At 42.2% G+C, this 24,627-nt stretch overlaps 1 protein-coding gene and 1 long non-coding RNA gene across 8 annotated transcripts in view; one reads left to right on the forward strand and one right to left on the reverse strand.

Moving 5' to 3' along the window:
- The window catches only part of LOC123994844 (tau-tubulin kinase 2-like), a 24,531-nt gene extending 12,689 nt beyond the window's left edge, over positions 1–11,842 (forward strand). For 2 of the 7 annotated variants that reach the window (XM_046297893.1, XM_046297894.1), the window contains 5 exons: positions 2,855–3,071; positions 6,142–6,341; positions 6,942–7,362; positions 7,930–8,639; positions 9,020–11,842. In XM_046297893.1, coding sequence (XP_046153849.1) covers positions 2,855–3,071; positions 6,142–6,341; positions 6,942–7,362; positions 7,930–8,639; positions 9,020–9,386 — 1,915 coding nt within the window. In that variant the 3' untranslated portion in view covers positions 9,387–11,842. Of the gene's footprint in view, positions 1–2,854; positions 3,072–6,141; positions 6,342–6,941; positions 7,363–7,929; positions 8,852–9,019 lie in introns of all 7 variants that reach the window. The other 5 variants (XR_006831738.1, XR_006831739.1, XR_006831736.1 and 2 more) reach the window with 5 other exon arrangements.
- A 1,651-nt stretch (positions 11,843–13,493) lies between these two features.
- Positions 13,494–20,001, reverse strand: LOC123994846. The gene is made up of 3 exons (XR_006831740.1): positions 17,615–20,001; positions 17,322–17,390; positions 13,494–14,452 (listed from the first exon to the last, which is right to left on the reverse strand). It is a non-coding gene; the product is annotated as an uncharacterized LOC123994846 (long non-coding RNA).
- Positions 20,002–24,627: the final 4,626 nt, after the last annotated feature.

The following is a 24,627-nucleotide window of genomic DNA, read 5'->3' on the forward strand; positions in this document are numbered from 1 at the left end:
AAGATATATTTTGGTCTCATCTGACTATAGAACCTGGTCCCATTGAAAGTTCCAGTAACGTTTGGCAAACTGCAGGTGCTTGAGTTTGTGGTTTGATGACAGCAAAGGCTTTTTTTTTTTATGGCAACCCTCCCAAACAACTTGGTTATGGTTATGTAGGTGGCGTCTGATCGTAGTTCTGGAGACTTTCTGACCTCAAGACCCAAGAAACGTCTGCAATTCTCCAGGTATTATCCTTGGAGATTGTTTACCCACTCAAACCATCCTCCTCACTGTGCGTGCACTTATAGACACACGTCCTCTTCCAGGCCGATTGTTAACATCTCCAGTTGCTTTAAACTTCTTAATTATTGCCCTGATAGTGGAAATGGCTATTGTCAACCGTTGATCTTTTTTCTTATAGCCATTTCCTGATTTTGTGCAGCTCAACCTTTTGTCTCATGTCATTACTGTATTCTCAGGTCTTTCCCATAGTGATGGATGACTATGGGAACTTGGCCTGTGTGTCACCTCATATACTGTATGGTCAATCATCCCTTTTAAAGTCAACGCCTTACCATGAAATACAATGGCGCAACCCAAAAAAATTATAACAGTAACTATTTTCAGAGACTGAATATAGGTGCTAGTGTTAGAGATTGAGTTAAAACAAAAGGTTTTTATTTGGTTTGCTCCGCTGTGGCTTGAACAGTAAAAATAAAACCATAGCTACAAAGAGAGGACCGTTGGGACAATTCATGTTGCTTTAGCAATGGCAAATATACTTGAAATGAGTAGGCAATACTTGCCAAGAAGCCATCCATCCTCAATAGCTTCCACCTGTAGGCATACAGGCCAACATTGCTGTTTTGCAGAATGAACGAGTCGTGCTTGCCAGCTTTCCACCACATTCAGCAGTGTAATTTACGCATCATATAACCCATCACCTGCGCATTTAAGAGTGGAAGCCTTTTCTGTTCACACAGTTGAACTTGTTTTGGGAGGATGCTTTTATGGCCATGTTGGTGCCGTCTATTGCTACGTTCGTATTTGGAAAACCCGTTGGCATCATGGCAAAGACACCCCTCTTGACTTCAACCTGTTGTGCCATGGTGTATGGGAATTGTACGTGTTTCTGTTCCTTTTGCTCATGACGTGTCTCTAATTTAAAGAGAAATGTAAAAAAAATAAAAAATGTTCAACTTCATTAATCCACCACAACATATGTGAAAATTGCGCGTTTCAAGATTTTGTAGTAAAAAAGACAGGAAGATGAGTGTTTCTTTTTTACTACAAAACCTAGAAATGCCCAATTTTCACATACAGTGCCTTTCGTAAAGCTTCAGACCCCATGACTTTTCCCAGATTTTGTTATGTTACAGCCTTATTCTATTCTAATTGATTCAGTAGTTTTTTTCCTTCTGGAAGGTTCTCCCATTTCCACAGAGGAAATCTGGAGCTCTGTCAGAGTGACCATTGGGTTCTTAGTTACCTCCTTGACCAAGGCACTTCTTTCCCGATTGCTCAGTTTGGCCAGACAACCAGCTCTAGGAAGAGTCTTGGTGGTTCCAAACATCTTCCATTTAAGAATGATAGAGGCCACTGTGTTCTTGGACCTTCAATGCTGCAGAAATGTGTCGGTACCCTTCCACAGATCTGTGCCTCAACTTAATCCTGTCTCAGTGCTCTACTGACAATTCCTTCAACCTCATGGCTTGGTTTTTGCACTGTCAACTGTGGGACCTCATATATAGACAGGTGTGCCTTTCCAAATCATGTCCAATCAATTGAATTTACCAATAGTGGACTCCAATCAAGTTGTAGAAACATCTCAAGGATGATCAATGGAAACAGGATGCACCTGAGCTCGATTTCGAGTCTCATAGCAAAGGGGCTGAATACTTATGTCAATAAGGTATTTCTGTTTTACCGTAAAGGCCTGATTGGTGGTGCTGCAGAGATGGTTGTCCATCTGGAAGGATCCCCCATCTCCATTAGGAGATGAATATGAAGTAGAACATTTTCGAAATTTCCATTTTAACAAATAACAGTACTTGATATGGATTATTGTAACAAATGTGCTTTTGTGAAATATATATCTTGACAGGCTAATGGATATATATTTTGTATTTATTAGGGATCCCCATTAGCAGCAGCTGTTCTTCCTGGGGTCCAAACACATTAAGGCACTTAAATTACATTTCAAACAAAAGATAAAACAGTACATTATTACATCACTACATATCTACAATACAACGTTTTCCACACTCAGCGCTTGATAAGCTGTCCCCTTATTCCACCACTGTGCACACGCATGGTCATGGCTGTGTGTGAATTTATGCACACTCAAGCAAACATTCAGATTTTTGCCTATGCATGATGAATAAAAGATGCCCCAGATCTTTTCACATCAGATCTTTTTCAGAGCTGATCTGACAGGTCAGATGGAGAAATGTTATGTTAATCCATAACTCTGTTTGGCTTCGTGTTGGTTGGTGTGATGCAGAATAATTGTGTGAATGGGTGTAATTGATGCCTAATTGGTCAGCATTTGCTGATTTGACTGTAATACCTTCCTTCAAATCGACATGGTATAACTTTTGTCCCACTCACGCAATTCAATCCATGGGTTGATTCTGTAAAATCTGCCAAGCTTTTTTGGGTGGAAAGGAAATCTGTATATTCGGGCAGCGATCCCTTGGAAACCACTGGCCTAATTTGTCCTCTGGAAAGTAGCAGCTGAATGATTTTCTCTCTCCTCCTCTCTGTCCCTTTTTCTGTCCCTTTCCCGACTCCCTCTCTCTCACTCGCTCTTTTCTCTTTCTCCTTCTCCCTCTCGAACACCCTCCCTTCCTCCTTCTCTATATCCCGCCAGCATGGCCAATGCCTCGGTGCTCCCCGCCGAGCTGCAGAGGGAGAACACTGAGGACGTACTGCAGGGCGAGCGCCTCAGCGACGCCGACAACTGCCCCCCCATCCCGGCCCAGCACCAACGTGCTGCCCAGGGCGTTGACGTGTGGTTGGAGATGGACCGCAACCGCAACTTTAACCACGTCGCAGCCCAGCAACAACAACAACCGCTCATCAGGAAGGTCAGGATTGGAACACATGCATATTTGTGAAATAATCAAATGTTATTGACCATATAAATAAATACTGGGTTTTAGACAGGAACACAATTATTGCATGCTATCAAATAAACACCCCCATTAGTTTCCCTTTATACTGCTGCAGTTCAGCCAACCTTGTCTACTTCAACAGGTACATTTTCTATATTGAAGACTGTATGTTCAGTACTATACTATTTAATTTTTTAAATTTTGAATTTACCTTTATTTAACTAGGCAAGTCAGTTAAGAACAAATTGTTATTTACAATGACTGCCTACCAAAAGGCCTCCTGCGGGGATGGGGGCTGGGATAAAAAAATAATATATACAGTGCCTTGAGAAAGTATTCGGCCCCCTTGAACTTTGCGACCCTTTGCCACATTTCAGGCTTCAAACATAAAGATATAAAACTGTATTTTTTTGTGAAGAATCAACAACAAGTGGGACACAATCATGAAGTGGAACGACATTTATTGGATATTTCAAACTTTTTTAACAAATCAAAAACTGAAAAATTGGGCGTGCAAAATTATTCAGCCCCCTTAAGTTAATACATTGTAGCGTCACCCTTTGCTGCGATTACAGCTGTAAGTCGCTTGGGGTATGTCTCTATCAGTTTTGCACATCCTTGCAAAACAGCTCGAGCTCAGTGAGGTTGGATGGAGAGCATTTGTGAACAGCAGTTTTCAGTTCTTTCCACAGATTCTCGATTGGATTCAGGTCTGGACTTTGACTTGGCCATTCTAACACCTGGATATGTTTATTTTTGAACCATTCCATTGTAGATTTTGCTTTATGTTTTGGATCATTCTCTTGTTGGAAGACAAATCTCCGTCCCAGTCTCAGGTCTTTTGCAGACTCCATCAGGTTTTCTTCCAGAATGGTCCTGTATTTGGCTCCATCCATCTTCACATCAATTTTAACCATCTTCCCTGTCCCTGCTGAAGACAAGCAGGCCCAAACCATGATGCTGCCACCACCATGTTTGACAGTGGGGATAGGGTGTGTTCAGGGTGATGAGCTGTGTTGTTTTTACGCCAAACATAACGTTTTGCATTGTTGCCAAAAAGTTCAATTTTGGTTTCATCTGACCAGAGCACCTTCTTCCACATGTTTGGTGTGTCTCCCAGGTGGCTTGTGGCAAACTTTAAACAACACTTTTTATGGATATCTTTAAGAAATGGCTTTCTTCTTGCCACTCTTCCATAAAGGCCAGATTTGTGCAATATACGACTGATTGTTGTCCTATGGACAGAGTCTCCCACCTCAGCTGTAGATCTCTGCAGTTCATCCAGAGTGATCATGGGCCTCTTGGCTGCATCTCTGATCAGTCTTCTCCTTGTATGAGCTGAATGTTTAGAGGGACGACCAGGTCTTGGTAGATTTGCAGTGGTCTGATACTCCTTCCATTTCAATATTATCGCTTGCACAGTGCTCCTTGGGATGTTTAAAGCTTGGGAAATCTTTTTGTATCCAAATCCGGCTTTAAACTTCTTCACAACAGTATCTCGGACCTGCCTGGTGTGTTCCTTGTTCTTCATGATGCTCTCTGCGCTTTTAACGGACCTCTGGGACTATCACAGTGCAGGTGCATTTATACGGAGACTTGATTACACACAGGTGGATTGTATTTATCATCATTAGTCATTTAGGTCAACATTGGATCATTCAGAGATCCTCACTGAACTTCTGGAGAGAGTTTGCTGCACTGAAAGTAAAGGGGCTGAATAATTTTGCACGCCCAATTTTTCAATTTTTGATTTGTTAAAAAAAGTTTGAAATATCCAATAAATGTCGTTCCACTTCTTGATTGTGTCTCACTTGTTGTTTATTCTTCACAAAAATACAGTTTTATATCTTTATGTTTGAAGCCTGAAATGTGGCAAAAGGTCGCAAAGTTCAAGGGGGCCGAATACTTTCGCAAGGCACTGTATATATATATATATATATTAGGACAAAACACACATCACGACAAGAGAGACAACACTACATAAAGAGAGACTTAAGACAACAACATAGCAAGGCAGCAACACATGATAACACAGCATGGTAGTAACATGAAAACAAAAAACATGAAAACAACATGGTTTGCAACACAACATGGTAGCAGCACAAAACATGGTACAAACATTATTGGGCACAGACAACAGCACAAAGGCAAGAATTCTATACTGATTTTCTATAAGGTAAGGTACTTACCCCACTTTCCCCTATCTTAGATTCATTCGGACTATTTTGAGGAAGTGATACTGGCTTTGTTCCCATGGCAGGGGTTCTCAAACGTTTTGGGGCCCGGGGACCCCTTTTGGGATTGCAAATTCATCAGGAAGTAATATGTAATATCTAATATCAAATTAGTCATTTTATTTGCCGAATGCGCCAAGTAGAGCGGGTGTAGACTTTACCGTAAAATGCTTGCTTACGAGCCCTTCCAAAATATTTAGCTGTTTTTAAAGCTTAAATTACAGTGTTTATTCTCTAAACGTTAAAAAAATACAGGAATGTATTCAGTTGAATAATGGATAATTGGAGTGCTGTGGATACCAGTATCCATGTAAGCCTCCCAGGCCCATGTTGCCCATGGTTAAGAAATTGTAGATGATTAATATTACACTGTATTGAATTACACCCTCTAAACATATTCCACTGAGCACAAGACAGAGAGATGGATCTGGCTGCAGACCGCTGCAGTACCACATCCATGGACACCACTTTGAGAACCCCTGTCCTATGGTGTCTCATGGGGGAAAAACATCAGTAACTGCCACATTGAACCACACCCGAGACTGCTTTTTTTTTCTCGTAATGAACAACAGAGATAGAAATGCGGAATCAGTGTGTTCAGTCACTCTTTTAAGACCCAGCAATATGACCTGACCATAGGCCGCAAAAGCAATCAAAGATCTTACTAAGAGAGAAGCAAGAGGCTGAAGGAGATTAGCCTCTTACCTTGTCCTCTCTTTGTGTGTTGGAAGTCACCTGGCTTTGGTAACATTTGCGCTGTACTTCCAACACTTTTTTTGTGACAACTACATTCCTTACCCCTTCTCCAGGTGGTGAATGAGGACGAGCACAGCCAGAACCATGGTGGCAACCAGAGCCAGAGCTCCCCCAGAAGGGTGTGCTCAGAGACCATGTTCCTGGACCGGGCGGCCCCCCTGCTCCGGAGGATGAGACATAGCCAGAGCCTGGCCTTCGAGAAGAGACTGGCTCCCGAACCCAAGCCCACCATCGAACGCTTCCTTGATGCCTAGTCAGTACCTTTTACCATTAATTTACAGTAGTTTTAATAGTTTATATTGTTCTACAGTGTACAATAGGACAGTGGTTCTCAAACCCCTCCGGGGGGGGCAGACATTTCACAATTTTGTTTTAGACTTGAACTACAAGAGCTGATTCAGTACTCAAGGGCTTGATGATTAGTTGAATCATTGTGCTAGCTCTGGAATAGAACAAATACTGCTGGAGGTCCCGGAGGAGATGTTTGAGAACCACTGCACTAGGCACAAGGCAGAGGGACTTGTATTCATTTAGTCCTTAAACTACTGTATGCAGGGTTTTGTTTCAACCAACCTTGAATTTGTTGGACTGTTCTTTGGCTAGTCCAGGGGGTGTACTTGTACGTCATGCTGTCTCATGCTACAGGAACTGAGGATAAGCTGCTTCTAGCTTGCACAAGCCAAGGCTCATGCAAGGCAACTTGCTTAATTAATCTCACTTGTTGGAATGTTCATTAGCTAGTTATGCAGATTTTACCAATACATTTTTTTTTAAATAATTTCCATTAGTTGAATTTTAAATATTTATTAAGCAATTACTCATGTCAAATCCCAATTTTCTTTTATATTTCCAGTCTGGGGAATCAGCATCCACAGGAGCGAGAGATCACAATCCCCGAAAGCGGCGGGGGACGGGGTGAGCAGGTTGGCACCCCCTGTGACGAGGACCAGGCGACAGAGACTCCCGACCAGGACGAGGGGGCTGGGGCCCTGAACCTCAGTTCTGTTCCCCAGGAGGGAAACTCCCAGGATTGGTTGATGCTGGAGCAGGGGGGAGGCAGCGGGGCCTCGGGGGCAGCCAAGCCTCCAGGAGACTATGCTCTGGATGGGAATAAACTAGAGGTGCATTCAGAGGCTGAGGTCCAGGACCACCAGCCTCCCTCAGCCCCGAGCAGCCCCGTCCTGTCCCACATGGCCCTGCCCTGTACCTGGTTACTGGGCGGCAGGAGGCTGCCTGGGATGCTAGGCCACATGGGCCGAGCCCAGATGGAGCAGGTGAGTGCGAGCAAGGCTTTGGCAGAATAAGAATTGCTCACACATATACATACAGTTCTATTCTGGGCATTAAAATGTCACTTTTTCAAAATGTCCTGCTGAAGTATGGCCCTGACTGTGCAATTATATCCATTATGAAGGAAATGTTTCTTACTCCACTGCAGTACAGGTTAACTTTTGAAGAACTGTACACACGCCCGATATTCACTGACATGAACAGAGATCTGTACCTCTCGCTTTTATCCAAAGCGACTTACTTAAAGTGCGCTCATCTTAAGATCGCTAGGTGAGACAACCACATATCACGGTCATAGTAGGTCCATCTTTCCTCAATACAGAAGTTATCAGCAACGTCACTGCTAGTAGGAAAAGACAAGTGAAATTTTTGTTTTTTATTGGGAGGATAGAATAAGACTGAGATGTCTTATTTAATATACTGTTTTGAAGAGGTAGGGTTTCAGGCGTTTTCAGAAGATGGGCAGGGACTCTGCTGTCCGAGCTCTACTTGCGCCTCCTCACCACCTCTAATGTCCATCTACCATTAATCTCTGGTCTGCCTCTCCACAGTCTGCCAACCCTGTACCACAGTCCCCTGTGATGGAGAAGAGTGAAGTCATACTACTAGAGGCTCTGTCAACCAAACCCAATGACCCCCAAGAGGTCAAGGTCGATGAGCTGGAGATTGTCGAATCAGCCCCCAGCCCTGTGCCAAGCCTCATCCCAGCCCACCTCGCAAATGACAAAGACCCAGAGAGCGACTCAGGCCTCCCCGACCGTTCCTCCGAACCCAACCAACACCCTCAGATGGAGAAAGCCGGAAGTGCCGCGGAGAGCACCTTCTCCTCCTCCCCTCCCCCACCCACCTTGGTCCTGCTGCAAAGAGAATCCCCCTCCTCGCCCAGATTGAGCCGCATCCCCATACGAGATCCAACCACCGTCCCGGATTCCCCCACCATGGACCGCCGCCACCGCTGGAGCAGCCCCGTGCCTGGCTCGCCCTCCCACTCGCCCTCTCCATCGCTCTCCTGCGACAACCTGCTGCCCTGTGGCATCCGGGAGAGGTTCCTTTCCTGCTCAGACCACGGCTCACGCTCCGACTGGCTGGGGGAAGACCGTGACTCCCTCTCGCTCTCCTCCTCGGGCAGCAGGAGTAAAATCCCTCGGCCCATCATTCCCCCTCTTCCAGGGCTCGAGCAGCAGCAGCTCTCCTCCTCCGGCAGGTTCCTGCCTCGTCCGCCTCCCGGGAAACCGCCTACCCGCCCAGCTGTAGACAACAGGTATGAAGAACATGGTATTATGGCACAGCACTGGGCCACATTTAATAGAAAACTTTATGGAGTGTCGCAGATAGAAATGTAATGAATGAAACTGATGTACTTTCTTATTCGACAGCTATTCAATCTGAGGCATGTTTACTCTACATTATATATGTATCTGAACATTCCACAACGTTGTGCCCTGCCAAACGCAAAACTAGGAGGCTGTGATAGTAAGGATTGCATCCCACATCACTGATGAGACACATTTTTTCTGTGTGGATTGGTTTAGGAACATATCGGTGCAAATCAGAATGTATAGGCATGAGTGTCTGAATAATACATTATAGTTGCAGAATTGTTTGTTTTTAAAATCCAACCCCTTCTGTTCTCTGCCCCAGTAGGCGCCGGCGTTTCCGGGTGCGTGCCAGCAGTACCAGCGACGCCGACTTCCTTGCCAATCTGACCCAACTGATGAAGGACCGCGGCGGTGCACTTTTCAGTCCGGCGCCACACCCCCGCAGCTCTTCCTCCTCTCTACAGCGCTCACTCAGCTCCTCCCCCTCACGTCACGAGCTCTGCGAGGGGGGAAGGGTCTTCCTGGGGTGTAGCCGCTCTCCGTCCAGCTTCTCGGGGTCCCCTCCCCCTCCGTGGTACCCCCAGGACAGGCTTAGTGGGCGGCAGGGGATCCCGTGGGGCGCAGGGCCCGGTGCCAGAGGGAGGGGCCCTAGCCACGAGGGCAAAGGCAGCGGCAAAGTGAGCCGATAAGTGGACAGAATGGGTATCAGCGTGTTGTTCAGAAGGGCACACTGTTGTAAGACATTTCGAAACAATAAACCCGAATCGATCATTTCTAATTGGACACGTTCAGCCAGGGCCTTGTCAGTTCATTAGGCGGCCACCTATGGCGGCAGATTGACACGGGTGGAATTTTCTGGGCTAAACTGAACAAGATGCACACCCAACAACACAACCTCTGCCCCAAAACAATGACAATTTCTCTCAACCAGTGGCATATGGGCTTTTTAGGTGAGCGCTGATGCCGCCCTGTGATAAGCAGTTCCCACTTTGTCAGAGGCAAGGGCACAAACATGTTGCTTGTCCATTCCCAGAGGCGCACCGTGCACTCCACCAACGTTCTGTTAAGAAAACTAACATAAATCATGTAGCAGATATAGCCAGCGTAAAAACATGAGCCATTCACAATACTTACAGCAAAATGTCAAGAAAACTGTATGCTTATTACACCACTTTCTAATTACCGCATGTCAGAGGCATGACAAATTAGCGAATGGACTTGAAAACGGGTCATATAGCCTTCAGTCAAATGTGATGTGGTTCGACGAGAACATTGACATTTTGCCAAGGCAGAGACGTGGCGACATGACAATAGCCAAATTTGTCATTTCACTTTTTGGTGTTCACGTTCAACAGATGTCTCTTTCCATTCACCACGGTTTGGAGTCTGTTAATATGGTGCGAGTGGATGAACAGGCACTGCTAGCCTATGACGGCGCCCTTTGAAGTGATTGTTTAACAATTAGATGAAAACATTTTGACGGGTTTTTTTATGCCACGGTATAAGATAATGCATTTTAAAAGTGAAATAACAGGTCTTTACGACTAGGCCCACTGAGATCCTATTGAATTAATAGGGACTCTATATATCATTCTATGATTAGGCCCTTTGAAAAATGCTGGTGCACGCGGTTGGTCCCATACAGGGAAGAATTTAATTATACTTTCACCCCTGAATATAGCATATGGTAGAAAGAGTATGTGGCCTTTTCTGTAGCCTACAGGCTGGAGATAAAATGTATGACAGTGTAATGAGACTGACACTTTTTTACATCATACAGGTTTCTCCGATCAAATACCCGCGTTGACATGTTACAACATTTCCTAAAAACAGGACAGGTCAAAGTAAAATGGACAATATGAAATGGATAATCAGGCTATTCACAACTGCTGTCCAGAAGTTTTACCCCGGGGGCAAAATGTTCATGATCAGTGTTTTAAAGTTTGTATCTGTAAAAAAAAAATTACAAGCTGATCATCGCGAAAAAGAAAGTACTTCTTTATTTCCCGCTGTGCAAACACATTGCAAATAGGCTCAGGATAACTACTGATGAAGTTGTGTAGCTGATATTCAGAGCTGAAATAGCTAAATTCACTAGTCACAGGAATCAGGACTAATAAAGCCAATGCAACGCCTGTTTTACAAACGGTCTTCCACATGGTTGGGCATTCATAAAATTCCTTTGCAGACCAACACAGTAGGCTTCACCCTAGTAAGCATGGGCCGACGTCTTCTGGATGTCTTTTTTTGGTCCTGTCCGGACCGGCTGTCTTTTATTGGTATTTTACAAACTGTAGGCCTACTACATAGATGGGCATTCATAAAATTCTAATTAGGCGACACTGTAGGCTACACCTCGGTAAGCACAGATCAATGCCGTCGCCTTTTGGATGCCTTTTTTTTGGGGTCCTGTCTGGATCGGCCTTGATTTCCCTTCCACGGATGTTGGTTTTTAGTCCAGTCCAGACCAAATCATAGACATCTATGTTTGGTTCAGACCGTCTTTCATTTGCCTCGCCTAGGGTGACAGAACAGTCAGGACCAGCCCTGCTTTCAGCAGGTACATCTATGTTTCGTCCCCACTGCACACGACCCAGGCGGCTATGGTTACTCAGACTGTAATAATGTATGTACAGAGAACGTACTGCATCGGATCCAATCTTCAACTTTGACAGCATGTGTACATATATATGATCTACTACTGTACTCCAGGGAATGTACTGTATGTAAAATGTATGTATTATAGAATGTATCTATTTATTTGATGTGTCTCGAAAAATGTAGCTTGATTCCAGCATCGGAACATCAGATTTCCGAAAAACATTGAAATGGTCTACTCTTTCTCCCTGACCCCAGTCCTGGGTTCTTAAGTGTGTGTGTGTGTGTGTGTGTGTGTGTGTGTGTGTGTGTGTGTGTGTGTGTGTGTGTGTGTGTGTGTGTGTGTGTGTGTGTGTGTGTGCGCGTGCCATGAGACCAAAAGATCTGTACTGTATCATATGAGGGATCTGAAGGAGGTTGCCTTGTATATACAGTTGAAGTCAGAAGTTTACATACACTTAGGTTGGAGTCATTAAAACTTGTTTTTCAACCACTCCACAAATGTCTTGTTAACAAACTACAGTTTTGGCAAGTCAGTTAGGACATCTACTTTGTGAATGACACAAGTCATTTTTCCAACAATTGTTTACAGACATATTATTTCACTTATAATTCACTGTATCACAATTCCAGTGGGTCAGAAGTTTACATACACTTAGTTGACTGCCTTTAAACAGCTTGGAAAATACCAGAAAATTATGTCATGGCTTTAGAAGCTTCTGAAAGGCTAATTGACATCATTTGAGTCAATTGGAGGTGTACCTGTGGATGTATTTCAAGGCCTACCTTCAAACTCAAAGCCTTTTTGCTTGACATCATGGGAAAATCAGAAGAAATAAGCCAACAGCCATCAACCTCAGGAAAAAAAAATTGTAGACCTCCACAAGTCTGGTTCATCCTTGGGAGTCATTTCCAAATGCCTGAAGGTATCACGTTCATCTGTACAAACAATAGTGCGCAAGTATAAACACCATGGGACCACACAGCCATCATACCGCTCAGGATGTAGAAGCATTGTGTCTCCTAGAGATGAACATACCTTTGTGCGAAAAGTGCAAATCAATCCCAGAACAACAGCAAAGGACCTTGTGAAGATGCTGGAGGAAACGGGTCCAAAAGTATCTATCTCCACAGTAAAACGAGTCCTATAACATAACCTGAAAGGCCGCTAAGCAAATAAGAAGCCACTGCTCCAAAACCGCCATTAAAAGCCAGACTGGTTTGCAACTGCACATGGGGACAAAGATCATACTTTCCTGACCTGGGTCTTTCAAATGGACAATGACCCCAAGCATACTTCCAAAGTTGTGTCAAAATGGCTTAAGGACAACAAAGTCAAGGTATTGGAGTGGCCATCACAAAGCCCTGATCTCACTCCTATAGAACATTTGTGGGCAGAGCTGAAAAACCGTGTGCGAGCAAGGAGGCCTACACACCTGACTCAGTTACACCAGCTCTGTTAGGAGGAATGGGCCAAAATTCACCAAACTTATTGCGGGAAGCTTGTGGAAGGCTACCCAAAACGTTTGACCCAAGTTAAACAATTGAATTGCAATGCTACCACATACTAAATGGCATATATTATTTATTATTATTACTAATTGAGTGTATGTAAACTTCTGACCCACTGGGAATGTGATGAAAGAAATAAAAGCTGAAATAAATCATTCTCTCTACTATTATTCTGACATTTCACATTTTTAAAATAAAGTGGTGATTCTAACTGACCTAAAACAGGGATTTTTTACTAGGATTAAATGTCAGTCATTGTGAAAAACTGTTTAAATGTGTTTGACTAAGGTGTATGTAAACTTCCGACTTCAACTGTATGTACCGTTTAAAAAAATATAATAATTGTATAGAGAGCACTTCAGTGCTGTTCATTCAAACTAAATGTTAATCTTATTGCACCAATTTATCAGCATTCATTTGTAATAACCAGTGCATGTAGTCCCATCTAAACTCCATTTCTCCTCTCCCTAAAACTACTAGATGAAACATGTATTTCAAGCTATTTAAAAGATCTCACTCACTCTGGCGTATTCACAATGTAATTCTGTGATTTTTAGATGATGTAGAGGTGTCACAATGTTGGAATGTAAAAAATAAAAAAATTTAAAAGCACTCATACTGAATTAATGTAACAAGTGCATGGATATCATTGCAAATATATGTGTGTTAAAAAAATAAAACATCTGTAGGGTCCGCTAAAACAAATCTGTATTTTTTTAATAAACTGGTCCCGATTTTAAATACATTTATCATGCAGACCAGCAAAATTGGAGTCTATTTGCATCTGCCCTCCTGAAAAACTGATATAATGATTGCAGAAAATCAAATAAAGTATACATTTGGCTTATAGTGAACTATATGAAATGAATGTTCAATGTAGTAGGCTACCTACCCTTTTGTCTTTATTATGTTACGATTCAACCAACAAATGTGTACAAGGTGTCAAGTTCCACCCCCCCCCCCCAAAACAAACATTTGCTTCACTTAATATTCATATAAAAAAACTATGCTGTCAAAGCTATTTAATTAAACAGATGTGATCTGTAACAGTTGTTTCTCCTGAGCAGCAGTCTGTTCTGAACCAATAAGGGTTCTAAGCCCTAAAACGTGTATTTAACCAAACGACCCCTAGCCCCCAAAGCCTCAAAGTTGATGTATATCCGTAGGTAAATGCAATATGGTAGAAGCTCCTCCTTGCCTTCTGATTGGCCAAGATGAATCTCTTATGGGGTTGTTACAAAGTGAACTGAGCTGTACAGTCCAATTCTAGTAGAATATTATGTCTGTGGTCAATAAGGAGTAACATATTCTATGTTATGTAGACTTTGCTGACACATGCTGCTGATGATAAGTCTATGGTAAAGAATGAGCTCTGTGCTCTATAAGTGAAATGTTACGTCTGTGCAGAGTCAATAAATAGATATGCTTGGTTTTGGGTTTGATACAGTGTGTGTTCTAAAATAATAGTGCATCTCTCTGCCATGGGACTTATGGTTCAAGTTGAGCGCACAGTTCTTGATTGTTTATGCCTGGTCGTCTGTCTATGATTGTCGTCTGAGTTCTAGAAGAGGGGGCTGTTTTCCTGGGATCACCTGGCAGCACACTGATGGAGTCCTCTGCCTTCCTACACAGCCATCGTGTACTCCTGGAGTGGACAGAGGACCATGACGTTACCGTCAGAGAAGTCACAGGGAATAGCCAATGCAGCTATGAGGTATTTACTATAGTAACCCCCACCATGGACCAATGTTATTATTTATAGTTGGGTCATTCCACCAATTTTGTGCCTTTGAGAAGTTTAACTTGGTTTACAAAAAAAGGGACATTCACTTAATTTTAACATTCTTTCATAAAGACCACATGTTCAACTGCATAAAAAACACGTTATCCCATCTCAATGTAATATTTTAAAAACTTACTACAAAACTTACTTCCACTTGAATTCAATCACTTTTTGAAAGCACCCCTTTTCATTTGAACGAAACCGTCGATACATATTTTCCCTTTGTAGAAGTGCTCAGAAAGTGACTTTTTGGACCTGATCGCCAACACATTCAAGAGATAAAGGTGCTCAAAGTTGACCCGTTTTGCATATCCCACCACATGTTTTTTATTTTTCATTAAATTGACTTTTATTTTATTTTTACCTCAAACATCATTCTAAAAAAAAAAATTCATATTTGCATATGTTGTAGCTTAGACCCTATTTTACGTCATCTGAGGTTTTGTGTTGTGCCTGCCATCGGTTGAGACACAACATGCTCTTGAATACAGAGTGGGTGTCATGTTTTGGCTGAAAGATGTAGTCAAATTCAAATAAAATAGAAATGTCAACTTTTAAATGTTACTGCAAAGACTGTTGGAGGTCCACGCCATAGAGAATGACAAAGGCCCCTAGTGGCCAAAAGGCTGTATTAGCATGGACAGCTCCATAGAGGGCTTCCACCATTTACATTTACATTTAAGTCATTTGGCAGACGCTCTTATCCAGAGCGACTTACAAATTGGTGCATTCACCTTATGTAGTCAACTGGGTGGGATTTACAACTTCATTGGCTGATCCCTCCTGGTGACACTGTTGGAGTCATGTCCAACCAGGTCATCAGGAGGGCTCAGCCAATCACGAGGAAGAAAATTGACTACTTAAATGGAGATGGCGCTGCCAATGCGGTCACAGATGCTATGATGGCACAGATACAAAGATGAGTCTATCTCCATGGTCTACACATCAGAAAATGTTTTGAATGTGAATATCTGTTTTAAATTATACTGTCAATCCTCCATAGGAAACCTATTGAAATCATATAAATAAACATAGAATAGATAGATATTTAAGTTGACATTTGACAGCAGACATTTTTACGGTAGTAACTAGAAGTAAAAATGTCAATGGTGTATCGGATAAATTGAAGTGGTCTGAAGGGATAGGGCCATTGTATAAATGAGATATTTCTGCATTCACGAGCATGTTGTGACACAATGGTTGGCACAACACAAAAACCTCAGATGATGTAAAGTAAGGTCTAAGCGTTTGTCAGTTGTACTAAATAATTTTTTTCAATAAATTATATCATAGTTTGACAACCCTGTTTTGTTAGCATTTTAAATTATATCGAACTCAACAGTTTATCCTTCCCAGTGATAAAGGCATGGATGTCTCATGGTATGGTGGGGTTTGCAAAATGGATCACCTCTGAGCAGCTTTATTTCCTGTATGTTTCTGACCACTTTTTCCATGTGAAAACATGTATGGAAAGTGTTGTTTAAATCAAAAGGGATGCTGTCAAAAAGTGATAGAATTCATATGGATTTACCCTATATTTACATTTACATTTAAGTCATTTAGCAGACGCTCTTATCCAGAGCGACTTACCCTAAGTGCCAAATAAAGTAGAAGTAACAGGTTTGATCGTAACAGGGTTGACGATTTAGTTTTAAATCAACCATAAATCCCCTCGTGACAGGGGGAATGGAAGCTTGTTTTGTTCAACCTTGGAGTGGCAATTGAATACAAGATTCACAAAGCCTGAGCGGTGTTTCTTTCCGGTCCTGACGAGAACATTTTTACTTTTGGGTTCTCTTCTGCACTGTTGAACCAATCCAGTAAATGTGGAGGAGGAGTTAAGATGGAGTGTCGCCTTGTTAAAGTCCAAAAGCGGAAGTTGCGTCACAGGCTCTCTTTCCATTGCTGACCCCAGAGGGTGTTCTATGGGTAAGAGGGTTGATGTTTAACGCTCAACCTGCTCTTGGTTTTCCACCACAAAACACTATAAAATGTCCCGAAAATAGTAGAACCAGCTCACCTGCTATTTCACCATGTTCAATGTTTCTTTGGCTTTTTTTTCTATTTTTTTTTTACAAAAATAAATAGTTTCACCATATTACAAGAGTTCAGTTCACACAACAGGGTTGACCTTAAAATGAGGGAGTAAATTAATCACTAATCACATTAAATAAAAAAAATCATCTTCAGCAATGACTCTGCCAAAGCAACAAAATAACGAGGGCTTTACAATGATGGTGAAACTTGGAGAAATGTTTGGATTAAGTGGGCTAAAATCCTAGAAGTGTCAGGGAAGGACATGTCAAAATGTTGAATGTTGGCACTTTAGCAAGCCTTTATTCATATTAAAAATCTGATTTATTGAATTCTCCATGTGGTCTATATAAAAGGGTACTTAATTTAATATATAACTGGCTTTTAAAATTCAATATTGGTGCACAATTTCTAGTTAAAATATTGTGGAACGAATGGTATGGAAGTCTTATACACTTTTCCCACCATTGTGCTGACCCGAACCTTACTGTGCTGGCAAGGATATGTTCTCTATTCTTACACTGTTCTTTCCAGCACCGGTAGTACTAGCAACTATGGTGGGTGAGTAACCAGGTCAGCGCAGTAGACCTACAGCTCAGCTTGGCTCAGCTTGGCTCAGCTTTGCTCAGTGGTGTAAAGAGGATATTATTTTACTGTTATCTAGTGAGGATTTACCAACAAAAGACAAGGTCCTCACCTTATAATTGTCCACCACAGAGAAGGTCATGCCTGGCTATGACATGGTCACGGTTTTTACACACATCTTCTAGGTAGTAAAGAAAGACCATTAGTAAGATGAAAAACGGACTCCATCACAGACACACCTTTTTCAGGGCCATGTTCATTTGACACAAAACAGAAGAATGTGGGGAAATACTCTCTGAAATTGTCTAATAAGATATGCTTGTTTTTGTTTGCAGTTGGGTAACATTTTGGTAGTGTGCCCTATTGAACACGATTTAAATCATCAATGGCGAAACATTGACTCACGATCATAGGTGACTATCTCCTCCTCATCCTCTGTGACCTTGCTGCCGATCAACACAATGTCCTTCTGGTGACAGTTGGCACAGCCCAGGTAGTTCATTAGATAGGAACCATTCTCCAAAAACAGTTGTTGCCCTGTCAAACAGATGTATTCATTATGTGAATACATAAAATGTACCTCAATGCAGGGATGGGATATGTCACTGTCCTACAAACTGCACCTTTATCCACACTGATACATCAAAGAATTAAATTATTTTTAGTTTTCCCTGTATTGAGGTAAGCTTTCCGACCTGGGGTAGAGGCAGAGGCCAAGGAGGGCCTAACAGAGGACCGAGCGCGGAGAGGTGGACACACTTCCACACTCCAGCCAGTTCACCAGCCTCCCCTCCCTGCATTCCCCACAGGTTATCACTACCAGATCTGAAGCTTAAAACGTGACCTCTGCCTGGTAACTGAGCTTGGCAGGATCACAGAGGAAGGTGAACTGGAGGGTTATGTACCAGGAGGCCAACTGGAAGAAGCAGGAGAAGGTCAAAGGCATGCCCAGGTGAGGGAGTTTCACTGTCGCTGAGAGAACCTTAGGACCTGTTTCCTATACTTATGTTGAAGGGCAATTCCGTGTTTGCAACTGTTAGAGGAAATTATAGTTTAGATGATTAATTATGTATACATTATTGATTAGAACCATTTATTCTAATACTGTTATGTTATGATTTGAAAAGTATGAGTTTTTGGTTGAGCTGTTACTGAAAATGTAAGCAGAATGAATTAATTGTCTGATGCCTCCTGGGAAATTTAAGGAGGAGGGATAAGATAGTTTTTCAAACAGATAAGAATGTTTTGGTTGGATTCCATTAGTGGAGAGAAGTATATCTTTTAGACAGGTTGGAATGTAGTTTATGAGGGGAGTAAAACTTCTCTAGGACTGAATACTACCTATTGTAAGGATGGGAGAGGGTGTGAAACTGATGACGTCATTTTATGTTCCCTTTCTTTAAAATGTAATGTTCTTTGTATTTTGGGTCAGTACTCATCAAGAATAAATGCTGAACTTGTTTTTAAGACTGGTCTCTTGCTAATTCATGCAAATGATAAACTTACAACTTATCATGAATTAGAAATGAGTGCGAATTGAATTGGTTTTGGCAATAAAACAAAAGGAATTTAGAATTCTTCTATCAGCAACAAACCAGTGTCTGCATGTGAAAACAGTGCATTTTTAAGATCTGTGGTTAAAAAGATAAGAAGAAAGGTCCTAAAAAATGTGACATCACAGGGTAGGATTAAAAGTAAAAAATTAAAAATAAACTGATTTTCAAAACCGGCAACGTGTTTCTAGCCAGAGGGAGGGTATTTTCTTTCTTCCCACATCACCACAAATCTCATAGTGTTTGAAAGTCACTTTATGTTTTATGTTTAGACTTTTGATGATGTCATTGGGTAGAACTTTTGAACTTTATATTTTTGTAGAACTGTGCCGTTTTCTGATATGTAGACACTGGTATTGTGCTAGAGATGATGAAAAGAAGGTTTAAAAGTGGTGGAATTTCTTGCCTGGCCTGGTGGAGCGAGCATGATCACTGCATTCACCATTCTGTTTTATTTTACGTACGTGATCAGGCTGGTTACACCAGATTAAGCCTAGACCCTGACTAAAACACACTTTCAATGGAAATTCTTTATTGAGAATAATTTTTAGTCCATGACTAGGGTTAATCTAGGTTCAGGAAACCAGCCCATATAGTCCTTCACATGCAATAATCGGATGATTATTCTGGACCATTCTGTAACTATACAGTTTAACAATAAAGATAACATCTGAAAGAATGCATCCGGTTTTCCCGCTATGCTGTTATTGGAAGGTGATGGTTGAAGTTCTGTTATTGTTTTTCATGTTGCAGGTTTGGCATTGAGCTGGAAACTCCCTATCCAACCCCGAGGGCCTGGTCCTGCACGAAGATGAGGACCTCCCCCTAACAGAGGGCTTCCTATGGAGTCTACCTTCCCAGAGTCCTGCAGCCATATCCACACTTGATGTCGTCAGATAGCGACCGCCAGATGCTCGGACACATGGCTCGGAGAAGCCTAGCATTGTATCGTGGGATAGCAGGTCCTCCCAGGCCCCTGTGTCTGTAATATGTGAAGACTGAATCAGAGCACGAGCAGTACGGAAGTGCAGGAGTGAACAGTGAACAGAGCGAGTAGAACACATAGAGGAAATAGAATAAGCTAAAAGCAGTAGGGGTATAGTAGTAGTAGAGTTATTGGACAATCAGGCTCCTGCTCCTCTGACTTTATATTAAAGTAGGAGCTGAAGACGAACACCCTAAAGCAGGGGTCCCCAAACTTTTTCCTGTGAGGGCCACATAACTTTTCCCTTCTCTGATGGGGGGCCGGTGTCAGTTTGTAACAGAAAAAGTGTGACGATCGTAGGGGAGCTTAAAAAATTTATTGTTTTCCAGAAAGCCACACATAACCAAATAACCCTTTCCAGGTTCTTTACAGAAAAAAAGTCAGGAAACAAATAATAACACTATTAATGAAATAAATAATAACTAAATAACCCTCTCTGAGTTCTTCACAGAAAAAACAGGAAATAAATAATAACTAAATAACTCTCTCTGGGTTCTTCATAGAAAAAAAGCCATGGAACATTAACTTTCTGTCGTGCCATGCACAATCTTAACAGATAAAAGTTCAGCTCAGTTGTCAGAGCAGAATCTCTCTGACACATATGAGCAGTCTCTTAAAGTTCTTGTGTTCCTTCCTTATAATACTTTTGTAGGTTCCAGTAGGCTTGTAGACACCGCTGTTTGCAGCTCTCTCTCATCAACTTCCCTGTGAAAACCACAAAAGAAGCAGGTTGAGAAACTGAACTAAGTGATACAGCACCTACACAGCACAATACATTTCACTACCAGTATGGTTGTAAAGATGGATTTTATCCCAGTAGATTTTATTATGATTATATTTGTTTATGCTCAGAATGACTCATTCAAGTCAGAAAAGTGATCTTACCTATGTATGTTCATCAGTGTGAACTGTGGGCCTGCATCTGGCTGGTGAGAAGTTGAATATCAGGTTCCATTCTAGTTACAGCCAGTCTCAAGCACTGATGCAAATGTTCATCTGTCAATCTTGATCTCATCGGGGTTTTCAGCAGTTTCATGCGAGAAAAGGTTTTCTCGCAGATATACGTGCTGCCAAAAACTGTGGACATTTTCATTGCGTGTTTTTTGATGTTTGGATATGTGTCGTTTGGGAGGGCGGCATAGAAGTCAATGAGACTGTTGGGCTTGAATGCGTCTTTCAGAACATCACAGTTCTGTAACTCAGCCAACTCAAACTGATATGAAGGCTGGGCTTCATCAATGTCGGCAACAAAGGGGTTCTGAAAAAGACTGATTTCTTTTGCATGAACATGTAGTTCACTGAATCGCACACCGAACTCCGCCTTCAGCATTTCCAGTGCTTCCACGCACTTTTCAGCTGGGAACGGGACCGCTGGGTTCTCTGTCGACAGGTTTTGGGTAGCAGGAAGATGGACGAAGTTGCGCTTTTTCACTTGTTCCAAAAGCAGCGCTAATTTCACCTCAAATGCTTTTATGTGTGAATACATAATATAATAATAATAATAATAATGTCGCAAATGAGTTTCCCCTCGCCTTGTAGCTGCAAGTTAAGGCTGTTAAGTATTTCTGTCACATCTGTTAAAAATGGAGGTGCCATTTCCATTCTGGGTCGATCAGCTCTGGGACCGTTTTGTCTTTTAAATGAAGAAATGCGTTAATTTCGGGTAGCAGCTCGTAAAAACGCCTCAAAACTCTGCCCCGGCTCAGCCATCGGACCTCTGTGTAGTACAGCACATCTCCGTGCGTAGACTCCAGTTCAGACAGGAATTCTTGGAACTGCCTGTGTTTAAGTCCCTTTGCTCTGATGAAGTTTATGCACAACACCACAACCTTCATTACAGAATCCCACGTCAACACTTTGCAGCACAGTGCTTGCTGGTGAATTAGGCAGTGGACTCGTAGCGGGGCGGTGAGACCCCTTTTTTCCAACTCCCGGTTCATGCGTCCTATTAGACCGCGAGTTTCGCCCACCATGCTAGGAGCCCCGTCAGTCGTGATGCTAGCTAGCTTTGACCAGTCCAGGTCCAACTTCTCCATGGTTTGGCACACTTTGTCAAAAATATCCTCTCCCGTTGTAGTCCCTTTGAGACTTTGGAGGGCTGCCAGCTCCTCGCATATCTCAAAGTTTGCGCTAACTCCACGTATAAAAATGAGCAGTTGCGCTGTGTCTTGCACGTCCGTGCTCTCATCCAGTGCTAATCAAAAAAAGTCAAATTCTTTCGTCTTCTGCTGCAGCTGGGCATATACATTACTCACGATTTCTTCAACGCGTCTGGTGATTGTACTCGCCGACAGACTTACGGCATTAAATGCATCTTTCTTATCGGGACACACCTCCTCCGCGACAGCATCCATACATTTCTTAACAAACTCTCAGTCAGTGAAAGGCTTACCGCTTCTTGCTATCAGTTTAGCAACCCGAAAGCTGGCCCGAACGGATGCCTGGTTCAGCTGAGCTTGGCGTACAAATGTATTCTGCTGAGATAGTGGTCCACTTTTTAGCTTTGAGAGTTTGTCTGCTCGTATTTGGCCTTGCAAGCTATTGTACTTGTCTTTGTGACAGGATTCATAGTGTCGGTGAAGATTGTATTCTTTGAATACCGCCACCGTCTCTTGACAGATGAGACAAACAGCCTTTTCTTTGCATTGAACAAAAAAATAATTGTTTGTCCACTGCAGGTTAAATACCCTGCATTCTGAATCAATTTTTCTCTTACCTAACCTTTTCGCCATTATTCCGTTCTCTCTTTGACAGGGCCGGGCCTAGGATTTTTTTTCTGGAGGCCAAATAAGAAAAAAATTCGATAGCGTCTCTGGTATTGTTCAGAGGGCCGGGCCAAATGTGCTGACGGGCCGTATCCGGCCCGCGGGCCGTAGTTTGGTGACCACTGCCCTAAAGTCTCTTTATTATTAACTGTGCCGGCTAGTGTTAATGTCACTGCACTCTTTTTCTCTTTTGATTTTCCTCTGTCAGGATAGTGAATTGCTTGATGCATTTAGTATTAGAGGTCGGCCGATTATGATTTTTCACCGCTGATACCGATACCGATTATTGGAGGACCAAAAATACTGATGCAGATTTTTTTTTATTACATTTTTTATTTGTAATAATGACAATTACAACAATACTGAATGAACACTTATTTTAACTTACTATAATACATCAATAAAAATCTATTTAGCCTCAAATAAATAATGAAACATGTCAATTTGGTTTAAATAATGCAAAAACAAAGTTTTGGAGAAGTAAGTAAAAGTGCAATATGTGCCATGTAAAAAAGCTAACGTTTGAGTTCCTTGCTCAGAGCATGAGTACATATGAAAGTTGGTGGTTCCTTTTAACGTGAGACTTCAATATTCCGAGGTAAGAGGTTTTAGGTTGTAGCGTTACCCATTGCTCCACAAAAGCCACAGCCCTTGCTGAGCAAGGGGAATAACTACTCCAAGTATCAGAGTGAGTGACGTTTGAAACGCTATTAGCACGCACCCCGCTAACTAGCTATACATTTCACATCGGTTACACGAGCCTAATTTCGAGAGTTGATAGGCTTGAAGTCACAAATAGCGATGTGCTTCCGAAGAGCTGCTGGCAAAACGCACTAAAGTGCTGTTTGAATGGATGCTTACGAGCCTGCTGCTGCATACCATCGCTCAGTCAGACTGCTCTATCAAATCATAGACTTAATTATAACATAACACACAGAAATACGAGCCTTTGGTCATTAATATGGTAGAATCTGGAAACTATCATTTTGAAAACAAAACGTTTATTATTTCAGTGAAATACGGAACCGTTCGGTATTTTATCTAATGGATGGCATCCCTAAGTCTAAATATTCTTGTTACATTGCACAACCTTCAATCTTATGTCATACTTACATAAAATTCTGGCAAATTAGTTCAGGCTGCCCAGACTGTTGCATATACCCTGACTCTGCGTGCAATGAATGCAAGAGAAGTGACACAATTTCACCTGGTTAATATTGCCTGCTAACCTGGATTTATTTTAGCTAAATATGCAGGTTTAAAAATATATGCTTCTGTGTATTGATTATAAGAAAGGCATTGGTGTTTAAGGTTAGGTACAGTCGTCCAACAATTGTGCTTTTTTTGTAAATGAGCTTTTGTTAAATCATCCCCCAGCGTTGCATTGATTATATGCAACGCAGGACACGCTAGATAAACTAGTAATATCATCAACCATGTGTAGTTATAACTAGTGATTATGATTGATTGATTGTTTTTTATAAGATAAGTTTAATGCTAGCTAGCAACTTACCTTGTGGAACGAGAGGCAGGTGGTTATAGCGTTGGACTAGTTAACTGCAAGATTGGTTCCCCCGAGCTGACAAGGTGAAAATCTGTCGTTCTGCCCCTGAACAAGGCAGTTAACCCACTGTTCCTAGGCCGTCATTGAAGATAAGAATGTGTTCTTAACTGACTTGCCTAGTTAAATAAAGGTATATGAAAAAATATATATATAAAAATTAAAAAGAAATCGGCTCCCAAAAATACAGATTTCCGATTGTTATGAAAACTTGAAATCGGCCCTAATTAATCGACCATTCCGATTAATCGGTCGACCTCTACTTAGTATGGATCAGAGTAGGAAAAAGTCAAAGGTCAAGTCAAACAAGTTGCCTCATCTAGTGGTGCCCTTCTTCCTGAAGACTGCCCAGATTCTTACTTCCCTGCTATAATCCGCTGAACTAGCCATTTCTCTGATGGAGGAGGAGCTGAGCGGCTCCCTACAGGCCCTGGACACCTCCCTCATTCCTACCCACGTCTGCCTGCCTCTCCCCTTTCCTAACTGACCCTGGCTTACCTCTCCACTTCCTCAGTCATGTCCATCCTAAACCCCACCCCCTCAGTGAACCTGCC

This window comes from Oncorhynchus gorbuscha, linkage group LG14 (genome assembly GCF_021184085.1).
Source record: "Oncorhynchus gorbuscha isolate QuinsamMale2020 ecotype Even-year linkage group LG14, OgorEven_v1.0, whole genome shotgun sequence".
Taxonomy (NCBI): Eukaryota; Metazoa; Chordata; class Actinopteri; order Salmoniformes; family Salmonidae; genus Oncorhynchus; species Oncorhynchus gorbuscha.